Source organism: Helianthus annuus, chromosome 12 (assembly GCF_002127325.2).
Source record: "Helianthus annuus cultivar XRQ/B chromosome 12, HanXRQr2.0-SUNRISE, whole genome shotgun sequence".
NCBI lineage: Eukaryota > Viridiplantae > Streptophyta > Magnoliopsida > Asterales > Asteraceae > Helianthus > Helianthus annuus.
Genome location: NC_035444.2, coordinates 61121406 through 61141552, shown reverse-complemented (window position 1 = coordinate 61141552; position 20147 = coordinate 61121406). Strand labels below are relative to the sequence as shown.

General features: G+C 35.7%; 1 protein-coding gene across 1 annotated transcript; it reads right to left on the bottom strand.

The window, feature by feature from the left end:
• Positions 1–14291: 14291 nt before the first annotated feature.
• Positions 14292–16527, bottom strand: LOC110892966 (protein FAR1-RELATED SEQUENCE 5-like). Its single transcript, XM_022140095.1, has 4 exons — positions 16174–16527; positions 15807–16065; positions 15142–15705; positions 14292–15050 (listed from the first exon to the last, which is right to left on the bottom strand). The coding sequence occupies exons 1-4, from the start codon at positions 16506–16508 to the stop codon at positions 14292–14294; spliced, it is 1917 nt and encodes a 638-aa protein (XP_021995787.1). The 5' UTR covers positions 16509–16527.
• Between the last annotated feature and the right edge of the window lie 3620 nt (positions 16528–20147).

Sequence of the window (20147 nt, the reverse complement as noted above, 5' to 3'; positions counted from 1 at the left end):
TAGGTCATCCAGTTCGAGTGTTAGATTATAAAAATCCCAAAAGCACAAATTAAACCAGTTAAGTATTTAGGAGAGTTAGAGTCTCATTCGCGTCGCTAGTGTCACATGATAATCGGACTTCATTATGGTTTACTACGTACGATAGGTACATCTGCATGTCAGTGGTCTAACATTTAGAGAGTCTTAGTTTATAAATTTAAAACTAGGGTGTCTAGATTAGATTAGTTTTTATAAACCATATTTCAATTCATGAAATTAAAATAAATAAATAAATAAGGGAGAAGAGAACATGTCTCTGAATGTGGGACACTTCTTTTAAGTTAAAGTGTTGAAACCACCACATCATAAGCTCCCTTGTGGTTTTTTTTCTAAACGTTCAACGAATACTATACAATCCTAGTTATCCGGGTAGACCTATTGGCGAAAGGTCACCCACACCTAGGGATGAGCACGGTACCCGTTCGATACCGAACCGGTACTGGAAAACGGGAAAAGTAGGTACCGGTATTTACCGGTGTTTTACCCATAAATACCGATATCATGGTACCGAAAAACGGAGAAAGTGGGTACCGGTACTGAATATACCCGGTACAAAATGCCCATCCCTACCCACACCCTACGAACACGGACATCGTTGGTGCCCACGCCCGTCCACAACTTCAGGAACACCCACCGCCCAAAGGTCCGTTGTGGTAAAACCCCTGGCCCATGACCTGTACATTGGAAGGCCATGAGCCATTATGGTGCCTCCTCCCAGACCAATTGATTTAGGACTTATTGGCCTCACTGGTGGTTTGTATCAATTTTGATTTTATGTATACTAATATAGAGTATAATAGGTTTATGTATAAGAACCATAACTTATTGGTTTAGTGGTATGGTGTCCTTTCTTATAAATGTGAGGTTATAGGTTTAAATTTTTGTAATTGCAAGATAATGATTGAATGGAATTAAGGTGTTAAAAAAATTGCTGTAAAAAAATATTTATGTATAAGATAGTCAACCTCACCAATATGTATTTAATGCTATTTACATCACACTCATTTAATGACAAAACATATTTATCTTACATTCCCATCTAACTTTACTAATATAAATATATACATTGCTTGAATATTGTTCAGAAAAAGCAATCCATCAATAATCTTCTGATATCACATACATATCAAGAAATTAGAAGGCATGGCATCAATGAAGCTTTATGTTGCAGTCTTGCTCATCTTCACAATTGTTGGTAAGCTTATGTATAATAAATCCATTTTGCACTTAACTTTTATATATAAGATGCTCAGATATTAGTAACACATTTCAAACTATTGACTTCTTATCATTCAATGATGGATCCATGTCTGATTTAGGAACCGGGGTAATTATTGGAGAAGCGTGCCGAGGAACCAGTTTTCGTTTTGATCGATGTGATGAACGTGTTTGCAACCAGAAATGCAAAGCTATAACAAAGGATCCTCACACACTAGGTCGATGTGTGACGGAAGATACTTGTAAATGTATATGTTAAAGTTAATGCATTTTCATACAAATATCTTTAAGATCTTATATAATAAAAGTTTGAGTTTTATAACACATGTTATGTTAAAGATAAAATTGCAAAAATCAACCTTTATGTTATATCCAAACTACACTCCGTACCTTTTCACAATAAAATCGGTAAAAACCAACCTTTATGTTCATGTTTTGCTACAAAGTATAACCTTTAACACAAACGCTGTTAGTTTTCTTGGTTAACTGCCCTCACATGCATTGCATGTGAGGGTATTACTGCCATTTCTCATTTCCTATGTGTATTTTATATTAATTATTAATGTTTATATAACTCACCTTACCTACCCCTACCCACCCCACCTCACTCTCATCTCTCTCTAGACTCTGGAACCACCGCCACCACCACCATGGCTTCCGGCCAGCCACGATGCCACACACCACCGGCAACCACCCCTACATAACTACCACTAGCCAGGTCCAACACCACTCCTCCTGACCAACCCCCACTCTCTCTTGTCTTACATCTCAACTGGAGACGAGAAAACAAATCGTCGGACTTAGGCGACTCACTAGAGGTGTCTAAAGCCAAACGATTCATCTACATTATGAAGGTTCAATGAATTTGCAGATATGCTTTCGGGTTACATACCGAGCAATCGAGCATGAACATGAACATGAAGTCAGAAGATTCATCGACATCGTCACATCGTATAATAACTCTCAACCGCTTGTCAGAGAACGAGTTAAGCTTTTGTCCCATTCCAATGACTCACCAACTCAATCGGAGGAAGCGTTTAAAAGTTATAAGATAAAAACAAATTATACTAAAAGTTAATTATAACGATAAATGAAAACAATAAACGTAAAAAAAATAATAAATTAGTGTTCACTCCAATTCATTTTACCACATTTTTTGGATTAACTATAACTAGAATTTGACCCGATGGGGTCGAAATTTAAAGTAACTTGAATATATACCGTCAAAGGTTTGACTGACATGTTTTCGAACAAAATTTTCGTCAAAACTTAGATCAACTGAAAACACACATATAAATAAGCACGAAAACAAAACATATTTGATCTGACTCATTGCCGATAAAAAATTACGTGGAAATGTAAACCAAGTTGGATTTATACCAAAACATACTTAAAGACAAGCACATAAGAAAATAGTGCTTTTGAGTTAAAGAATAGTACCGCACGTTGTGGCGGCGTCAAAACGTAAATTAACTCGAATTTATACCGCCTAGTGCAAATGTAAAAATTTATGTCATAACGTAGATCAACCGAAATCGTATCAAAATATAAACACGAAAACGTATTATATTTAACCCACGTACACAAATATAAGGGCGTATAACTCGAGAATGTCAAAATTACATTTTACGAAGTTAATAAAAGTTGAGGGATGTAAGTGTCACTATTAAAATCAAGGGATACAAAAAGACAGAAAAAAAAATTAAAAAACAAAATAACACCTTGACATTAACGTTGGCTACAGTGAAAATGGTTTTCTAAATTGTTACATATATATAATATAATAACATACACTGCATATGTTAAAAATGGATTATTTCAATGGATTTTCACAACTCAAAAGGATTTGCAAATTAACCATCCCTATACAGTATACACAGATCTTCTACAAAGTGAAGATTTAGTGCGATGGTAGGAAGCCACCATGACATTTGTACTTTAAACCAAAGGTATAATTGTTTATGCAATCTATAGTGCGTGTACGTAATCATGTAGTGCAACATAATTGCGTAATGATACATAATCATGTAGTGTATACAAAATCACTTAACATTATAATTGTTCTGAATATAAGACATGTAATTACCTTATGCTACGTAATCATATAATGTGTTAAAAAATTAAATTAGAAAAAGGTATACTAATACCATACTCAAATAAAAGAAAATAAAATGTTTGTTTTTCACGAGGTATTTAAAAAAATATGTTAACTTATAAAAAGTTATGACCTTTTGTATATCGGTGGGCAGTTGGTTTAAAAAATCAATAGTAATGTTTATTCCTTTTTTTTTTCCATTTCACCACTTGTTTTTGTTACGTGGTTACTAGATTTTGAGACCACTTAATATGGGTGGAGATACAATAGAAAGTTTATTTGGCTAGGAAGGCTAGGAAGTGATCTTGACCATCCATTAAGTTAATCAAGGGCTAAGATTAAATCAGGGAAATTTAAAGGAAGAAAAGAGGCGCGTGAGTTTGTTAAACTGGCATTCTAGTCAATCCAAGCCAATAGTTTCTCTCTCCTCCAATTCCCCCAATTTTTTAAACGTTAATAACTCTTTCATACGACATTATTTTTTTTATAAAAATTGCACCAAAAAAACGAGCGTTTTTTTATCTTTAAAACGAGTATACTATTGCTATATTAAAAAAAAAAATTAAACCCAGTTGTGTAAAACGCAATAGAAAAACCACCAGTTACGTAAAACGCAATGAAAAAAAAACCTAAAAATGACATTTTTCTAAAACGCAATGCACCAAAAACACAAAGAAATGACTTATTTGTAAAACGCAATGGCCAGAAAACACAAAGAAATGTCTTATTTCTAAAACGCAATGGACTGAAAACACATAAAAAAGTGTTTTACCTAAAACGCAATGCACAAAAAACACAAAGAAATATATTATTTGTAAAACGCAATGGCCAGAAAACACAAAGAAATATTTTATTTGTAAAATGCAATGGCCAGAAAATACTTAAAAATGTCTCATTTCTAAAACGCAATGACCTAAAAAAACAAAAGAAAGTGTTCTCTGTAAAACGCAATGGATTGAAAACACCTAAAAATGTGTTTTACCTAAAACGCAATGACTAAAAACAATTCAAAAATGTGTTTTACCTAAAACGCAATGACTAAAGATACTTAAAAATGTGTTTTTTCTAAAACGCAATAGCCAGAAAACACAAAAAAACTCTCTTATTTCTAAAACGCAATGGACACATAAAACTGTTTGTGAATTGTCTGTGAACTGTCTGAATTGTCTACGAATTACTTTCTTCGAAATGAGCCAATTTCTGAAAAATTAATTTTTCTGATGCGTTTTTAGTACAGCTCAACCCCAGCCAGGGGCTCTGTCCCTTGGACCCCGCCAGGGGCTGCCGCCCCTAGGACCCCGCTACCAGGGGCTGCCGCCCCCGGACCCCGTCAAGATCGTAAAATGCAATGACTAAATAAAAACCCAGATCATGAAAATGAAATTAAAGAATTTCTTACATGGATCGAAGCCGGTTTCTTCATCAATTGACGAAATTTGAATGATAGAAACACTTATCAGCGATTGAATCGAACAAATCGAGTGATTATCTTCAAAATCACCAGAAAAAACGAGATTTTGAATGAAATTAAACTGGGTTTTCTTCGAAAAAAGCTGAAGAACACGTTGATCGGGTGGTTGAATCATTGATTGATGACGAAAATCACACTATAATGTAGTGATTATTGAGATAGTAAGTGAAGAAAAGGTTGGAGATGGTGCGTTTTGAAAATGGTGGGTTTTGAAGTAACTGGGGAGAAGAAGGAAGAAGAAATGATGAGATTGACTAAAATACCCTTTCTCTTTATTTTAAAATTTGTCACATGTCATAATCCTATGGCTTCCTATCATTCCTAGCCAAAATTAACTTCCTATTTGATCTTTTCCCTATATTAATATTCCATAAAGCCAATAAAGCCAATGAGATAGTGGTGGAGTGGTGAGGAAAATAATTTGTGTTCCTTGTGATTCAGGTTTGATTCTCACTCTCCTCATATTTTTCTGCGCCATCCAGGTGAAGAGGGAATACGAGTGGCGCCGGTTCGACTTGTACGTGAAGCGAGGTTTTAACGATTATTTCACTGTCGTGCCTTCGGGCGGGTGGAGGTCAGGTTTCCGCGCATCTAGGGAGAGCCAAGGGGCTAGCGGCGGTCGAGTAGTCGACCTTGGCCATAGCGCCCAGTGTCACGATAGTTGACACATCGTTCCTTGCCGTTCAAAAAAACCAATATTCCATAACAAAGCGTGAATGACGATAATGAATATGCATCATTGATATGGTAATCCAATGATTGAAATAAAAGTCCCGAAATCTTACAATCACGTAAAAAAATAATGAAAGGACATAAAATTAATAGCTACAATTGTTAACTTTTAAACAAACTTTCTCTATAACTTTTAAACAGCCATAGTTTTTTATACGTTTTGTCTTTTTTTATAAAAAGGAACATTTAATTTTACTAGTTAATAGAGTATTGATCGGTGTCGTAAGTTTATATGTAATGGATTAACACAATAAAAATAAGACACCCTAGACTTTGTATAAATTAATATCGTTTTCACAATTATTTTCCTAATGGGCCCAGGGCCCACAAAAAGAACATAACATGTTCATGAAGGAACCAAACAATATCTAGAATAGGAACCTCATCGGATTACTACTCCATTGCAACTTTATGTTTATTCAAGAATCAAGATGATCCGATGAAAATGACATCAACCACCAAGTGGAAGATGGATTCATGCTATGTTACTCATTTGATTTGATATATCATTTAATTAAAATTGTTATATTAAGAAAAACCGAAATCAATTGTTAAGCTAATATGTACGTCTATTTTGGGTATAGTTATTTTATTAAGTTTTGTAGATTTGTTTCTAAAATGCTTCTAAATTTTGGGCCCTAGAAGTAAGTTAAAGTGACATTGATAAGCTTATTCAAATATTCTCAAAACCAGACCAATATGTTAAACTTCTTACACAACCAGTCTAATTGAGTACTTTTAAACTGTCTTTATTTATGTTCGTCGATTAAACCAAATCAATGGTTAGACGAAATTTGAAGAATAAAGTATTTTAAAAATCTCATTTTACTGATTTATTTACTGCTTTATTCTTCATATTTTATTTATTTATTTTAAGCTTCATGTGATGGTAACATTACAAATTCATATTAAAAAAATAATTATTTTTTGTTTTAACTGAATTTACATAGACACTAGTAATCACGTAACATAAAATATTTTTAAAATAAAAAACTATAATAATAATAGAGTAGGGTTCGCACGGAAAGTGTGTTTTTTCCTAGAAAGTCTAGGAAGCGATCTGGGCCATTGGATTGGTGTGTTTAATGGTTGAGATCAAATCAATGGCAATATTGTAATATTCAACTAAATTTAATAGAATGTTTTAAATGATGAGGGGTAAAATCGTCATAACAGTGTTTTAAAACAATCAAAAATAACCGTCAAAACATCACATCTCCTTAATACACGCGAATTTCCCTCTCTCTCACTTTCTCTCTCTAAACCCTCGAGGAAATCAGAAAAAATTCATACCAAAATTACCTAGAATCATGGATGAAGATAAGAGATTTTCAAACTTTTATATACGTAAGATCAATTGGGCATTGTGTTCTGTGTTTTAGAAGGCGATTAGGGTTCGATAGTTGTCTACATTGAAGTGTTTTATGTTTGCAGGTAAGAGACACAAAAAAAAGGAGGATTTAAACAAGATGGATTCCAGCAAAATCAAAGTCGGTGAAAGTGAAAACACAGTATCCGGGAGCAAAGTTGAAGTAGCGAGAACCTTAGGTATGTGTTTTAGAGTAAAAAATGTGTGTATGATTTCCGATTGTTGGGGATGACTGTGTTTTTTTTGTTGGTTGTTTTTTGGTTATGTGTGCTATGGTATGTTTATATAGGTTTTACACTCTGTATAGAGTATCAATTGTTGAGTGTGATGTTGTGTGGTAAAAATTCTTTGTGTTAATTAGTTTGCCCCAAATGTGTTTTATGGGTGTGTTTCAAAGTGATGTGTTTTAAGGTTAGGTAGTTAGAGGGTTTCAATGAACATATGTGTTTTATGTACTACTTTTGAACATATAACTTTTATGGGAACGGTGTATGATGATGTGTTTTAAGGTTAGGTTTTGTAGTGGGTTCTTCATAAACTGTGTTTGTTAATGTTTATGTTACTTGAAATGGGTGTTATGCAGATGTGTTTTACTGTCAGCTTGTAAGTGGGTTTTTCCTTAAAAAAATATGTTTTATGTACACGTTTTGAACAAATGTCTTTTATTGGAATGTTTTAGCATGTTGTGTTTTAAGGTTAGGTTAATGATGTGTTATCCATAAACTGACTTTGTTGATGGGGTTTTTATTAGAAGTGTGTGTAAAACATATGTGTTTTAAGGTCATTTTGGTAGTGGGTTTTCGGTGAACATACTTTGTTTTAAGGTTAGGTTATTAGTTAAGGCATGGGAAATGTGTTTTATAAATCATAAACATGTGTTTTCAGTCAAACGGAGAAAAAGTGAGAGAATAAAAGGAAAATGGCTTTCAAGGGTACCCGGTAACCCACCGGACAAGCCAATAATACTGGATGAATCAGACACAGAAGAAGGATCGCCTTTACAGGGTGCGGTTAGTTGTGGCAGTAAAGGGTGTGGGGGGCGGGGTAACTTATATGGCTACCTGTCTGATCAGTTGTGTTCTTTTTTGTTACTAACAGTTGAGCGTGTTAAAAAACATAAAGAAACAATAGACAACAAAGTATCGTCCACACAACAACCGCCTGCCGGTACCCTTCTGTCTGACATTGCACATCTCTTTCCGAACGTAATGGATAAAAATGTCGTTTTACAGTCGGAACCAAACGAAAAAAGTGAAATTCCCATATGTAAGTTAAATGAACAAACGTGAAACCATATGATTGATGATTTAAAACACAACAACATAAAACTAACAACTTTTATGGGCTTTAAATCAGCCGACACAAGCAATAAGGGAAACGATACCGGTAAGAAAAGGAAGCACAAAAAGGCTGGAATCATACCGGAAGAAAAGAAAGCTGCGATTATACAAACAGTCAAGCCGATTAAAGAAGCAGCACACGGTAAATTTAAAATTAAGAACTAAATTTCAGATACTTAAAAGACTAACTTGCTGACCGGCTTCGTATATTGGTGTTTTGTCAGGTACGACAATAGAAGATTCTGATGATGATTTTGACAACCCACCTTGGAAAAAAACAAGGTCAGGTGCGGGTCCACAAGTTGTTGAGAAAACACAACAACCCGCAGATGCTATATCAATCAAAGACTTTAAAACACGCAAGAAGCCACAACACTCTAAAACACGCAAGAGGCCACAACCGGTGAAGAATTACATACCACTTGCTGATGGGAAACTAACTTTGCGATTGGCTCTTAAGCACATGGGGGAGTTAATGGAATCTTTGAACGAAAATCAACGGGGGGCTGTCCGAAACATAGGTTTCGGGTCAATACTTAGCTTTCGAATGGGTCCGATTCCCTCATCTCTGAGTTGGTGGTTGGTAAAAAACTACGACACTAAAACACGGGTCTTGAATTGCGGTAGCCACCACATTCAAATAACAGAGGAATTGGTGCATGATGTGTTCGGAGTACCGAGAGGGAATGAAGAAATAAAGGAAGCAGAGAGAGCAAGGGGTGATTTCCATGAGGTTGTGGCAGAATGGAAAGGACAATTCGAAATTGCTCCTGCACGCTTGACGCCTGTTCAATTCAAAACATACATGCAGGGGCAACAAGCGAGCGGACGAATCTTTGTGTTGAACTTTTTGTTGTTCTACAACACACTTCTGGGAGAGACAACTACGAATTCATCAATTAATATGAAGTTTTTACCAGCCTTGCGTAGAGGGAAGGATATCAAAAGTTTTAACTGGTGTGAGTACATGATCAGATGTCTGGATCGAACGGTGGAAGCATGGACACCAAAGGAGCCCTTCCTTGGACCAATGCCATTGCTAGTGGTATGTTCTAAATACATCTATAATTTCCTAAGTCAAACACAAAAAAATGTGCTTTAAAACACATCTGTTTTGGTAAATCACATTAATATTGTTTTCGAAAAAATAGTAATGCACCAATATACTCACAACATATTTTGAAGACGATTATGTATATAAAACCCATCAACACACATTCTAAGAATAGTTAAACAGCATTATAGGTGATATAACACAACTTGATGCATACAAGTACTTTAAAACACATCTGTTTTGTTGTAAAACACATTAAGGTTGTTTCGAAAAAATAGTAATGCACCAATATACTCACAAAAAATTTTGAAGACCATTATGTATATAAAAACCATAAACACACATTCGAAGAATAGTTAAACAGCATTATAGGTGATAAAACAAAACCTGATGTATACAACAACTTTAAAACACACCTGACGTCAGTTTCGTTATTGGTTTTTTACAGGCTGCGTTGATACGTGACCAAAAGATATACAAAGAAGGTGAACCAAGAGCAACTCATCTCATCGAAGATATCAATGATGACGATATCGAGGCAGTAAGCATAAAGTTGGACTCGGTCAGATTTGATCAAATCTTAGTGGATGAGTATGAGTTGCAACCGGAACAAAGGTATCCATTTGAAAAAAAGACGGATGATGAAATCGAAGCAGAAGAAGAGAAAACAAAATATAAAGATGAACCCAAGGCTGAAAAACACATTACCAAATGTGTTCCGGAAAAAAGGAAAAAGTCTGTTGTGAAGCCGGCCGGTAAAACACATGGTAAACCTCCGGTCTCACCGGTACCGAAAAAAAAAACAGATTGAAAAGCAGCTGCCGAAAGAAAAGCAGCTGCCGAAAGCCGGTGAGGCTGGGAAGAAGAAAAATGAACATGAAAGTGGCCCGGAAAATGCGCGTGTTGTCGAAGAAATCCCGGTTAATGCGGGATTCCATACCGATTTTGCAGATTGCATGAATGAAGAAGCTGGCCAGGAAAGAGTGTCTTTTATAGATACATCTGATATAGAAAGATACTACCGAGAAACAGGCGAGTGGGGACAAACACAACAAAGTCAGCCGGGAATTACCTCATCTATGGCATCTCAATATGGATCGACACCATCGACACAAAGCGACGAGGTAATCTTTTAAAATTCCAATTACTTAAACTTAACATCTTAAAACACAATGATAATACCTAAAAACAGAATTTGGTATTAGTAAAACACACTGATAAATGTTAAAACAGAATAGTGATGGAAAAAATATAAAAACCAAATAATGATTGTTAAATATCATTTTCAAAATGGTAAAACACTTTAAGAATGGTAAAACACATTGCAGGTTTAACATACTGATCATTTAATACACACATTCTGATTGCTAATAACACACTCAGAATACCAAAAAACTGAATTTGGTATTATTAAAGCACACTACTTATTGGTAAAACAGAATACTGATGAACAAAATAAAAAACCAACTAATGATTGGTAAATATCATTTTTCAAAATGGTAAAACACTTTAATAATGGTAAAAAATATTGCAGGTTTTGGAACTAGCACAATGGTGATTTAATACACACATTCTGATTGCTAAAACACAATGCTTGTAGGTAAAACACAAATAACATTAAAAATTAAAATAGAACCACAAATAATGATAGGCAAAAACACATTTTAACTCTGGTAAAAACACGTTGCATAATGGGAGAAATAAGAATATGATAAAGTGTGTATGATGTAATTCAGGTACATGCGGGAATGTTGGAGGTGTTCTTGAATCAATTCGACGAATGTGTAAAAAGGATAAACGACACTTTTACAGAAGGTTTCCAACTGTACCCCCAAAGTGAGAAAATAAAAGAAGTACACAAATTGTGGACAGATAAGTTGAAAAAGGTCGGATCGACGTGTACGAAAACTGAACAACCACAAACTCCTGATGATAAAACACCGGAAAAAGAGGCAAATAAGGAGAATTTGGATATGTCACAGTTGTCGCAGTGGACACCTTCATTGGTAGAAGAGGTATGCAAGACGGTTGACAAGACAACCACACAGACGACTCAGCTTGCAGTAATTGAGCCGCCCGCACAGAAGACTCAGGTTGAAGAAATGGTGCAGACGGCACTCGCCGTCACACCGATCTCCCAGAAAACACAGGAGGAGTATGAATATACGATTAGACGTGGGCAGCTTATACACGATCTGGACCTTGGAAAGCCGAATGTAAGACCGGAAAGACAAACAGAGTTGACCGATGTTCTAAGGTCTCCTTACGTGAAGCGGGTAGTAGCGATTAAGGCAAAGCTTGAAAACGCTGAACTCTCCGTCAGCTCATACATGTTCTCAGCCTGGGGTTCGATGTGGTATGTTATAAAAAAGCACTTTAAATTAAGAATGTTTCTACAAAAAATATTTTCACACAATAGTTTGAAACTGATTCTGATGAATAAATTGTAACACATTTAATAAAACACATTTGTATACAATAGGGATGTTGTGTTTAGAACTAAGAAAGGAGTTCCGGTGATGAGATCTCCGCTCGAATCATTATTGCCGGGAATCGAGTTGCACGTATTGGTAATAAGCGCGTGGGCGGATTTGTTGAATTACGAAGAAAAATTCAAGCAAAAGGGGAGCATCGCACACCTGTTCTGTTCAGTAAATATGTTGGTAAGGCTGATCATAATGGAATTGCAATTTAAGTTTACAACTTTAGTAATATTGTTTAACGCGGTTAATTTGAAATGCAGAATGAAGACGACTACATTAAAAATGCAAAATCAAGAGCAAAAACGTTCGGAGACAACATGGAACCGGTTTTAGTTTCAGCTGATGTGAAAAAGATACCTGAACAGGCCCTCATCTTTGTACCAGTCTTACACGACGCTCATTTCTATTGTGTGTGCTTTAATTTAAGGGACATGAAGGTAGAAGTTTTGGACAACAGCGCTAAGGATGTCTCAATGCAAGCGAAATACAAAAAAAGGCCGGAAAAATTGGTACGCCCGTCTATATATATAATACAAAAGTCCTGTGTTATATAAATGCATGCCATTTGATTACAAGTTTTTTATAAACACAAAAAATAAAAACTGCAATAAAAGTTTGATTTTAAAACACAATTGATAGTAAATGATATTATCTCAAAACCCACTTCATGAGAATTATAAGTTTAATGTTAAAACACAGTTGATAAATGAATGATACGTTATCAGCACTAAGAAATCTTTAAAACACAGTGTAATATGACAAAACATAATAACATATAATATTAAATTAAAACACAATGTTACTTAATGCTACGTCGGCAAAACTTGTATTACTTTACTACACATGTGTATTGTGCCTCTACATAATAACGGTATTAAGAACTTAAAACACACTGAGTCAAAACTTTAAATTTATCCCTTTGTTAATTACGTTGTTCATTTTAATGCATTCAGTTTAAAACACAAGCTGATTAAAACTTTTTATCGTGCAGCGTGATGCTTTATTAGTGTACTTGGAAAAAAATGGGCATCCGGCGGGCGGGGTGATCGATAAAGTTGAGCCGGTACGATTGGAGATGACATGGCGTACAAAAAATAATGTAATCGATTGTGGCGTCTTCCTGATGCGCCATATGGAAACATACAAGGGCGTATCTGGAAAAGGTTGGGAATGCGGATTCTCAAATGAGTGCACTGATGCGGGTGAGATTTCATACAAGCAGAGCAAAGAAATTGATGATCTGCGGCGTAAGTACATTACGAAGATGCTCCTAAGTGAAGGAAACGAGTACAGAGGTTTTGTTAAAGCTGAGGTTGCTAGATATAACAAGTTGCCGGCGGATGAAAAAAAGAGGCTAGAAGCAAAAGCCTATGACGCAATCCTTGCAAGATTGGATAACTAGCTTCAAATGACATGTTCTCGAAAAAAAACTTTGTTAGCGGTAGTTTGTTGACGTATTGTGCACTGATTTTCTAAAAAACCAGTTTCACCGTTTTGTTCAGTTATCTCAGTGACTTTAAAAAGTAGAATATGTTAAGTTTGAACCTCTTTAACCTTGTGAATATATGACTATATTGTTACTTTGTTTCAATCTACAAAAGACATACAGTTCTATGACCTCTTATAACACAGTCTAGATACTCAGTGCCAATAATGTGGAACAGAATTAATACTTAAAACACAGTTGAAGGCTGCACTTAAAAGTCTGATGGTTTGTCTGGAACAAAGTTAATACTTAAAACACAGTTGAAAGACTGCACTTTATAGTTTAAACCACAGTTGAAAGACTGCACTTTATAGTTTAAACCACACTTAAAACACTTTGTTAACAAAGTAACCAATATGCCAAAACCACGAACAAATCAGAAATCCTATAAAACACAAATGGCTACTAAAACACATTAACATTTAAAAAGGATGCTCGTTTCTCTGGAACAAAGTGAATAATTAAGACACAGTTGAAAACTGCACTTTATATATTAAAACACCTTGGATTGTCTGGAACAAAGTTAATACTTAAAACACAGTTGAAAGACTGCACTTTATAGTTTAAACCACACTTAAAACACTTTGATAACAAAGTAACCAATATGCCAAAACCACGAACAAATCAGAAATCCTATAAAACACAGATGGCTACTAAAACACATTAACATTTAAAAAGGATGCTCGTTTCTCTGGAACAAAGTGAATACTTAAGACACAGTTGAAAACTGCACTTTATATATTAAAACACCTTTAAAACACATTTTTAACAAAGTAAACAATATGCCAAACCCACGAACAAATCAAGAATCCTATAAAACACATATGGCTTTAAATAAAGAGCTTAACACTAAAACACAAAAGCAACTATTTTCATAAAATGTCGAATACAATAAGTCTTAAAATCACCAAAACCAAATCCAAAACAAACATACGATAAAAAAATAAAACTGAAAAAATGAATAGTTCAGCAACATACTTAGAATATTGATAAAAAACATCCTACTATGCCATGTCCTCATCATCCATATCTGCATCGTTTCCAGATGTGTAAAACACATCATCGTCATCGTTCGATCCAGGACCATCACCTTGAACAACCATAGCAGCATCTCCTTCATGAATTGTATCTTCATTACCTCCAGCATTCCGCGAAGAACCTGCCTCAGTCCCAGCCACGGTGTATTTCCAGCACGTTACTCTGTTATGACCGTATTTTTTACATAATGAACATTGACGACGTTTACTACCAGACTGACTTATGGCTCGCTCCTTTTGAGATTTAAGGCGTTTATGAGAACCACAGCCCTTGAACCTGGTACCAACTGGAACACGGATAGTGGTCGTGCTCTCTAGAGCAACTCCTAGCAGTTCAGCAAACCGATTACGTCGTGTCTTGGGAGGTGCATTTATTTGAGCTTCATCCGCGACTGACATAAACTGCTTGATATGATCACGAAAATCAGACAACTTATCAAATTTTGAAATCAACTTGTTCACGACATACTCAGTTGCGTGACTAATCTCCCGAACACACCGGTTAACCTCCTCACTACGATCTGGATCTCCACCATCCGTAAGAATGGACCCGGGGGAACTATTTGGAACAGCCTCACGCGTCCAACGCCTCAATATATATTGTTTCGGAAACTCCCTTATGTCAAGAATCCGTAACACGCAAAAAATGTGACTACACAACAGTCCAAACTGCTCAAACCTGTTGCAGATACACTTAACAGTAACATCCTCCTCGCGTATCATAACCTGTAACATTTAATATCCATAAAACACAGTTCATATAAAAAATAAATAATAAAAAAAAATAAGTAACACATAAAGAAAAACAAACAAAAACCTCGAAGAACGAAGAACATGGTTGATCGAGATCCTTTATAAAAAACTTAATGAAATCACCGACGTGATCTAATCTGACACTCGTACAACGATGGATAGCATGTTGAATCTCGAGTTGAACATCCAAAAATAAAGTTCTAGTATATATCTGAGCTGCTTGCTTCTCGAGAACAAAATCACTCCACTCTCCAGGGTTGGTGTATCGAGTGTCATGATCGTTTTTTCGGTGCTCGTGCCTTTGCGCTTCAATAGCCGTATCAAAGTGGCTAAGAAATTCAACCAACGTGCACTTTGGATTGCTAATTTTGCCAAAAAAGTGATTCTCGCTTTCGGACCTAGATGATGTCCGCATAAGACCAGACATTTCTTCTTCACGATAGTAAGCTGGAATCCATGATTCACGTAGCCCATATATATACGTCAGCCATTCATGGTCGGTTAAACCGAAATCATGAATAATAGCTGCCCATTCAGCCTCAAAAGCTTCGGGCAATAGAGAATCAGTCCAAACAACTGTAGACAATCTTTTCCTGAAATCTGTATTTGAACATAGGGCAGCCCCGACCTAAAGGGCACATTGTATCGTGAATGACAAAAAAAAAATTTAAAACACAGTAGAAATCACACAAATAAAAAAAATAAAACTCGGGCATATAAAAACCAGACCTTTGTAGTGAGTTTATCCATGATATGCCACATACATAACCGATGCCTCGACTCAGGCCAAACATCAGCTATAGCCCTTTTCATCGCAGGGTCTTGGTCAGTAACGATTACAGGAGGCGCGTACCCGTATGCGTTCTTGATCGCCCTAAGTAACCAGCTATACGTCTCTGCCGTTTCAGAACCGAGAATTGCAGCACCAAGTGTCACGTTCCTATTATGATTATCAATCCCAGTGAAAGGGACAAACATCATGTTATACCTTTAAAAAAACACACAATCAGCGATGACAAAAAAAAATCATGATGTATTTATAACACAGTAAGATTTAAAACACATTGAATATGTAAAAAAATAAACTCATCGTTACTTGTTACGCTTGTAGGTAGCATCAAATGATATAACGTCCCCAAACATGTAATAATTTCTCTTCATATCCTCGTCGGCCCAAAAAATGCACTTCAACACACCTTCGTCTGTGGTTTCATATTCACAAGAGAAGTTCGGTAAAAACTCCTTTTTCCTCATCAGTCGCTTGACAAACATTTCCGCATCAAACTCTCCGATAAAAAGATTTAATTCTTTCTTGAAATTTTTAAAATCGACTTTGGTAGCACCGACTTTGTCGAACCCACCATACACTTCCTTCATAATGTTAAATGCACGAACAGGCCCGATGTTGAGATGTGACATCTTGTTTATCATCTCTTCGTGTGCACGATTAATACCCTTGTTTTCCTTGAGAAGATGCAAACTTCTTCATGCACAAAATCGTGGTTGTGCGCCTCTATAAAATGATACAGCAAATACTTCTTAGCATCGGTAAGTTTTATCCTGATCGCAGCCTGGCATCCGGTCCTTTTGGATGGTACCCTACGTACCCACCTATCAGACGGCTGTTCGACTAAAGTATCGACCGGTCGAAAGTCTTTTGACCCTCCTTTGAACAGAAAAAGTACTTGTTTATAACAGTACCACGGTTCTCGTGCTGTGTGCCCTTCCTTACAGTCCAACCTCCCGCTTCTGCGTAAGTTTTATAAAAGTTATACTCGTCATCAACTGTGTCGAATAACATTCCCTCTGCTGGCGTCAACGAAGAGGGTGAATCCGGAATATATCTCTTCGTTCCAGTGTTTGGAGAAACTTGTTCAACACCACGTAATTGGTAATTAGGTGCATCTACAACACATGACAAAAAAATGGGTATAAAACACATTACTAACCAAACATAATGCAATTTAAAAAATAGCGATTCAATGATACAAGGTGAACCTATAAAAAAACATTTACTTCAAACTCAACAACTGTTGAAAACACATCACATATAACAAACTGATGATTTCTCATAAATAGTTTAAATAAACGGAACAAAAAACTGCAACTATGGAATTTAAAACACACCATTCAAATATGTAATAACGGGGTGACCTTTGGACTAGAAATGTCACACCCCTAATTTCCACGTGTCACCGGTGGGCCCGGTGGGGAGTATAGTGACGTAGTTGGCATCATCATAGACAAACAACACAATATAATAATGCACAGCGGAAGCAAAAATAGATTCATTTCAACTTTAATAAAATGTAATATTAAATATCACTGATAGTTGAAACGGATCCACAGGCGGATCAAAATAAAATGAGATATTGTTCAACAGTTTATTGTCATCCAAGTTTGCGAGACTTATTGTGGACGCTCTAGAAGACAACCAGCCTATTTCGTGTAGTACCTGCACTTAACCTTTTGGGAAAATACGTCAGTTTACACTGGTAAATACAAATTAACTAACTCATTTTGAAAAGATTGAAAATTGATTTAAATGCACATGGCATAAAAATATTTTTTATAACTTGGGATAATTATGCAATATAATCTTGTAATGGATTTACATGTTACTCCGCGTTCAGTAGCCCGATCCGTAGACCGGGTTAAAGATTAATAGACACACCACAATATAGAGTTATACACTGACGGGTGTACGCCTACACCCCGTGCTCAGGTCGTGGCCATCTCGTAAGATGATGCCAAGGATATCTGGGACATGGTCATTAACCCCCCAAAGGCTTCAAGTAATAAAACACATTCAAAACAAGGTCATCTCAATGAATTTAACCACTATACGATTAAAGAATTCGATGCCGGACCAAGCGGTATTTTATATACCTTACCCCAAGCCCGTATAGGGAAAATAAGTTAAAGGTATTTACCTTGGTAAGTATGAATCACAATTAGCAAGTGGAGGTAGCTTTTACTGGGTCTCCTATTCTGGAACAAATGTTTATAATAACCTATTAGATTCCTAACGGGTCTTTATTTAAGCCTAAGCTTAGACCGGTTAGTTTTAAGGACGATACGGTTCAAGCGCACGATTAAGCGAAGACCGGATAGAATGTGATTTAGACCCGACAAGTTTGAATACTTGTATAACTTGGGTATTCTAAATACATTCTGGATTTTGAGACAAAAAAAATGATAATGTTTGACCCGTTTCGGTCAATTTATGCAAACTAGTTACATAAACCGAACCGAACACTAAAAGAGCGTTACGGGTAACCACAAGAGTCATATGCAAGTTCCCTGAGATAATATGCTTTAAATATGTTATAATGTCAGTAAGATAACTTTTATTTTGCCCCATACGGAATTAAACTCAATTTACGCCTCATAAGGGCATTTTGGTCATTTAAAAGATTATAAAAGAGTTAAATTGGAAATCTGAGTTACAGGTCTGATTTATACAGTAAATATACTTAATTTGACATGTTATAACAGTAGGGTATGACCCATATATGAAACTTATCATTTAAAATCGAACTATGCACCTTAGGGGTATTTTGGTAATTTCACAAGGGCTTAAACGGTCAAAACTGGAAACCTGAGTTCAAAGACTTATATTTACTGTTATTTTATAAAAGTATGTTAAAAACATCAGTAGATATAACCCTTGTACGCTTAATATGGTTATAGTGCATACTAGGCGTTAAAAACGCTTAAAAAGGCGATTTAGAGCCGTTTCCGGGTTTTCAAAAGAAAGCTGATATTTTTATATTTCCAGAATGCTCAAAATAATTTATTTAACAAATAAAATCAGTAGAAAAAGGTTTGGGGTCAAAAAGATCTATAAAACTCATTTTATGGCCAAAAAGGTCAAAACTGGTATTAACCGAATTAAACTTAGAGACCTATGATACGATCAGCCAAAAATTAAATAAAAATCTTCAAAAATCCCAAAATATTATATAACATCAGTGGGTAAAAAGTTTGGTATCAAAAAGTAGGCTTAAATAGGTTATATGCTAATTACGCCGTTTATTTAACATAAAGCTTTCAAATTACGATATCGGGCATAACTCTTAATCTGGACCTCAAACTGATATCAAATTTTTGGTGCAAGTTTATAAATCAGTAATAAAGGTTTCTACTCTTTCACTTTTTCAAAAATCGCGCTTTATAGCAAAAAGGGCAAAATAGTCATATTTAAGCTTAAACCGGTAACATGCATATGAATCGGACAAGTGTTGAACCAAGTTGTATAATCTCAGAGAGTTATACTTATATGAAAACTGGTCCAAAATAAGCTCTAAAGCAGATCTCAAACATGCATGCACGGATCCGAGTCGAGAGTCAAAGAAAAAGTCATTTTATAAGACTTTCGGTTCCGATCCGGGTTTATACTAAAAATTGTCGAGTTGATTATGATAAAACATATTCTTACCTTATTTACAAAGTTATTTTGATGATCAAACAGGTTGCATGTGATCTACACTGTTAATTATGCTAAATTTTGCAAAAACCCATTCTGTTGACTTTTTAAGAAAAGCTTTGACTTGACAATCATCATGCTTAGAGTGGGAATCTGAAAATACCCTTTTAAGGGTTTGTTACCCACATAAATACCTACGTGTAGGTACTTTTAATTCGAGAAATGACTGAGTAATTTCCGTTTAATCTCAAAGTCAAACTTAAATCACGGTGGTTTGACTTTTGATTAAATAACTAAGCTAGAACGAATTAGAGAGGGTTAGGGATACTTACAACAGCCTTAATTACGATTACGGATCATTAGAAAGCCTGAGTTTGATCAGAGATCTTCAGAATTGTGAAATGCAAGTGAAGTATCAAGAGATCTTAGCTCCTTTATATAGTTTTCGGGACCTCACGAGATCGCGACATGTGTCGGGAGACAATATCCAGATCATGGCAAGTGTTGGGTGGTTTTATCATACCATGTGCCACCCCTAGAATCGAGTTGGTGGTATTTGGAACTAGTTTGCACATGAAGACAGCTGGAAACAGGCTGTTATAAGTTGTTTCTGCATCTGATCAGGCCATGCGGCCCGCTTA

Excerpts from the sequence above, each read along its gene's own strand:
- LOC110892966 (XM_022140095.1), bottom strand. The coding sequence starts at position 16,508 with ATGATAAACAAGATGTCACATCTCAACATCGGGCCTGTTCGTGCATTT. Across the intron at positions 15,706-15,806 it reads TGGATAAACTCACTACAAAG|GTCGGGGCTGCCCTATGTTC; the intron begins GTCTGGTTTTTA and ends TGTGCCCTTTAG. Across the intron at positions 15,051-15,141 it reads CATGTTCTTCGTTCTTCGAG|GTTATGATACGCGAGGAGGA; the intron begins GTTTTTGTTTGT and ends TAAATGTTACAG.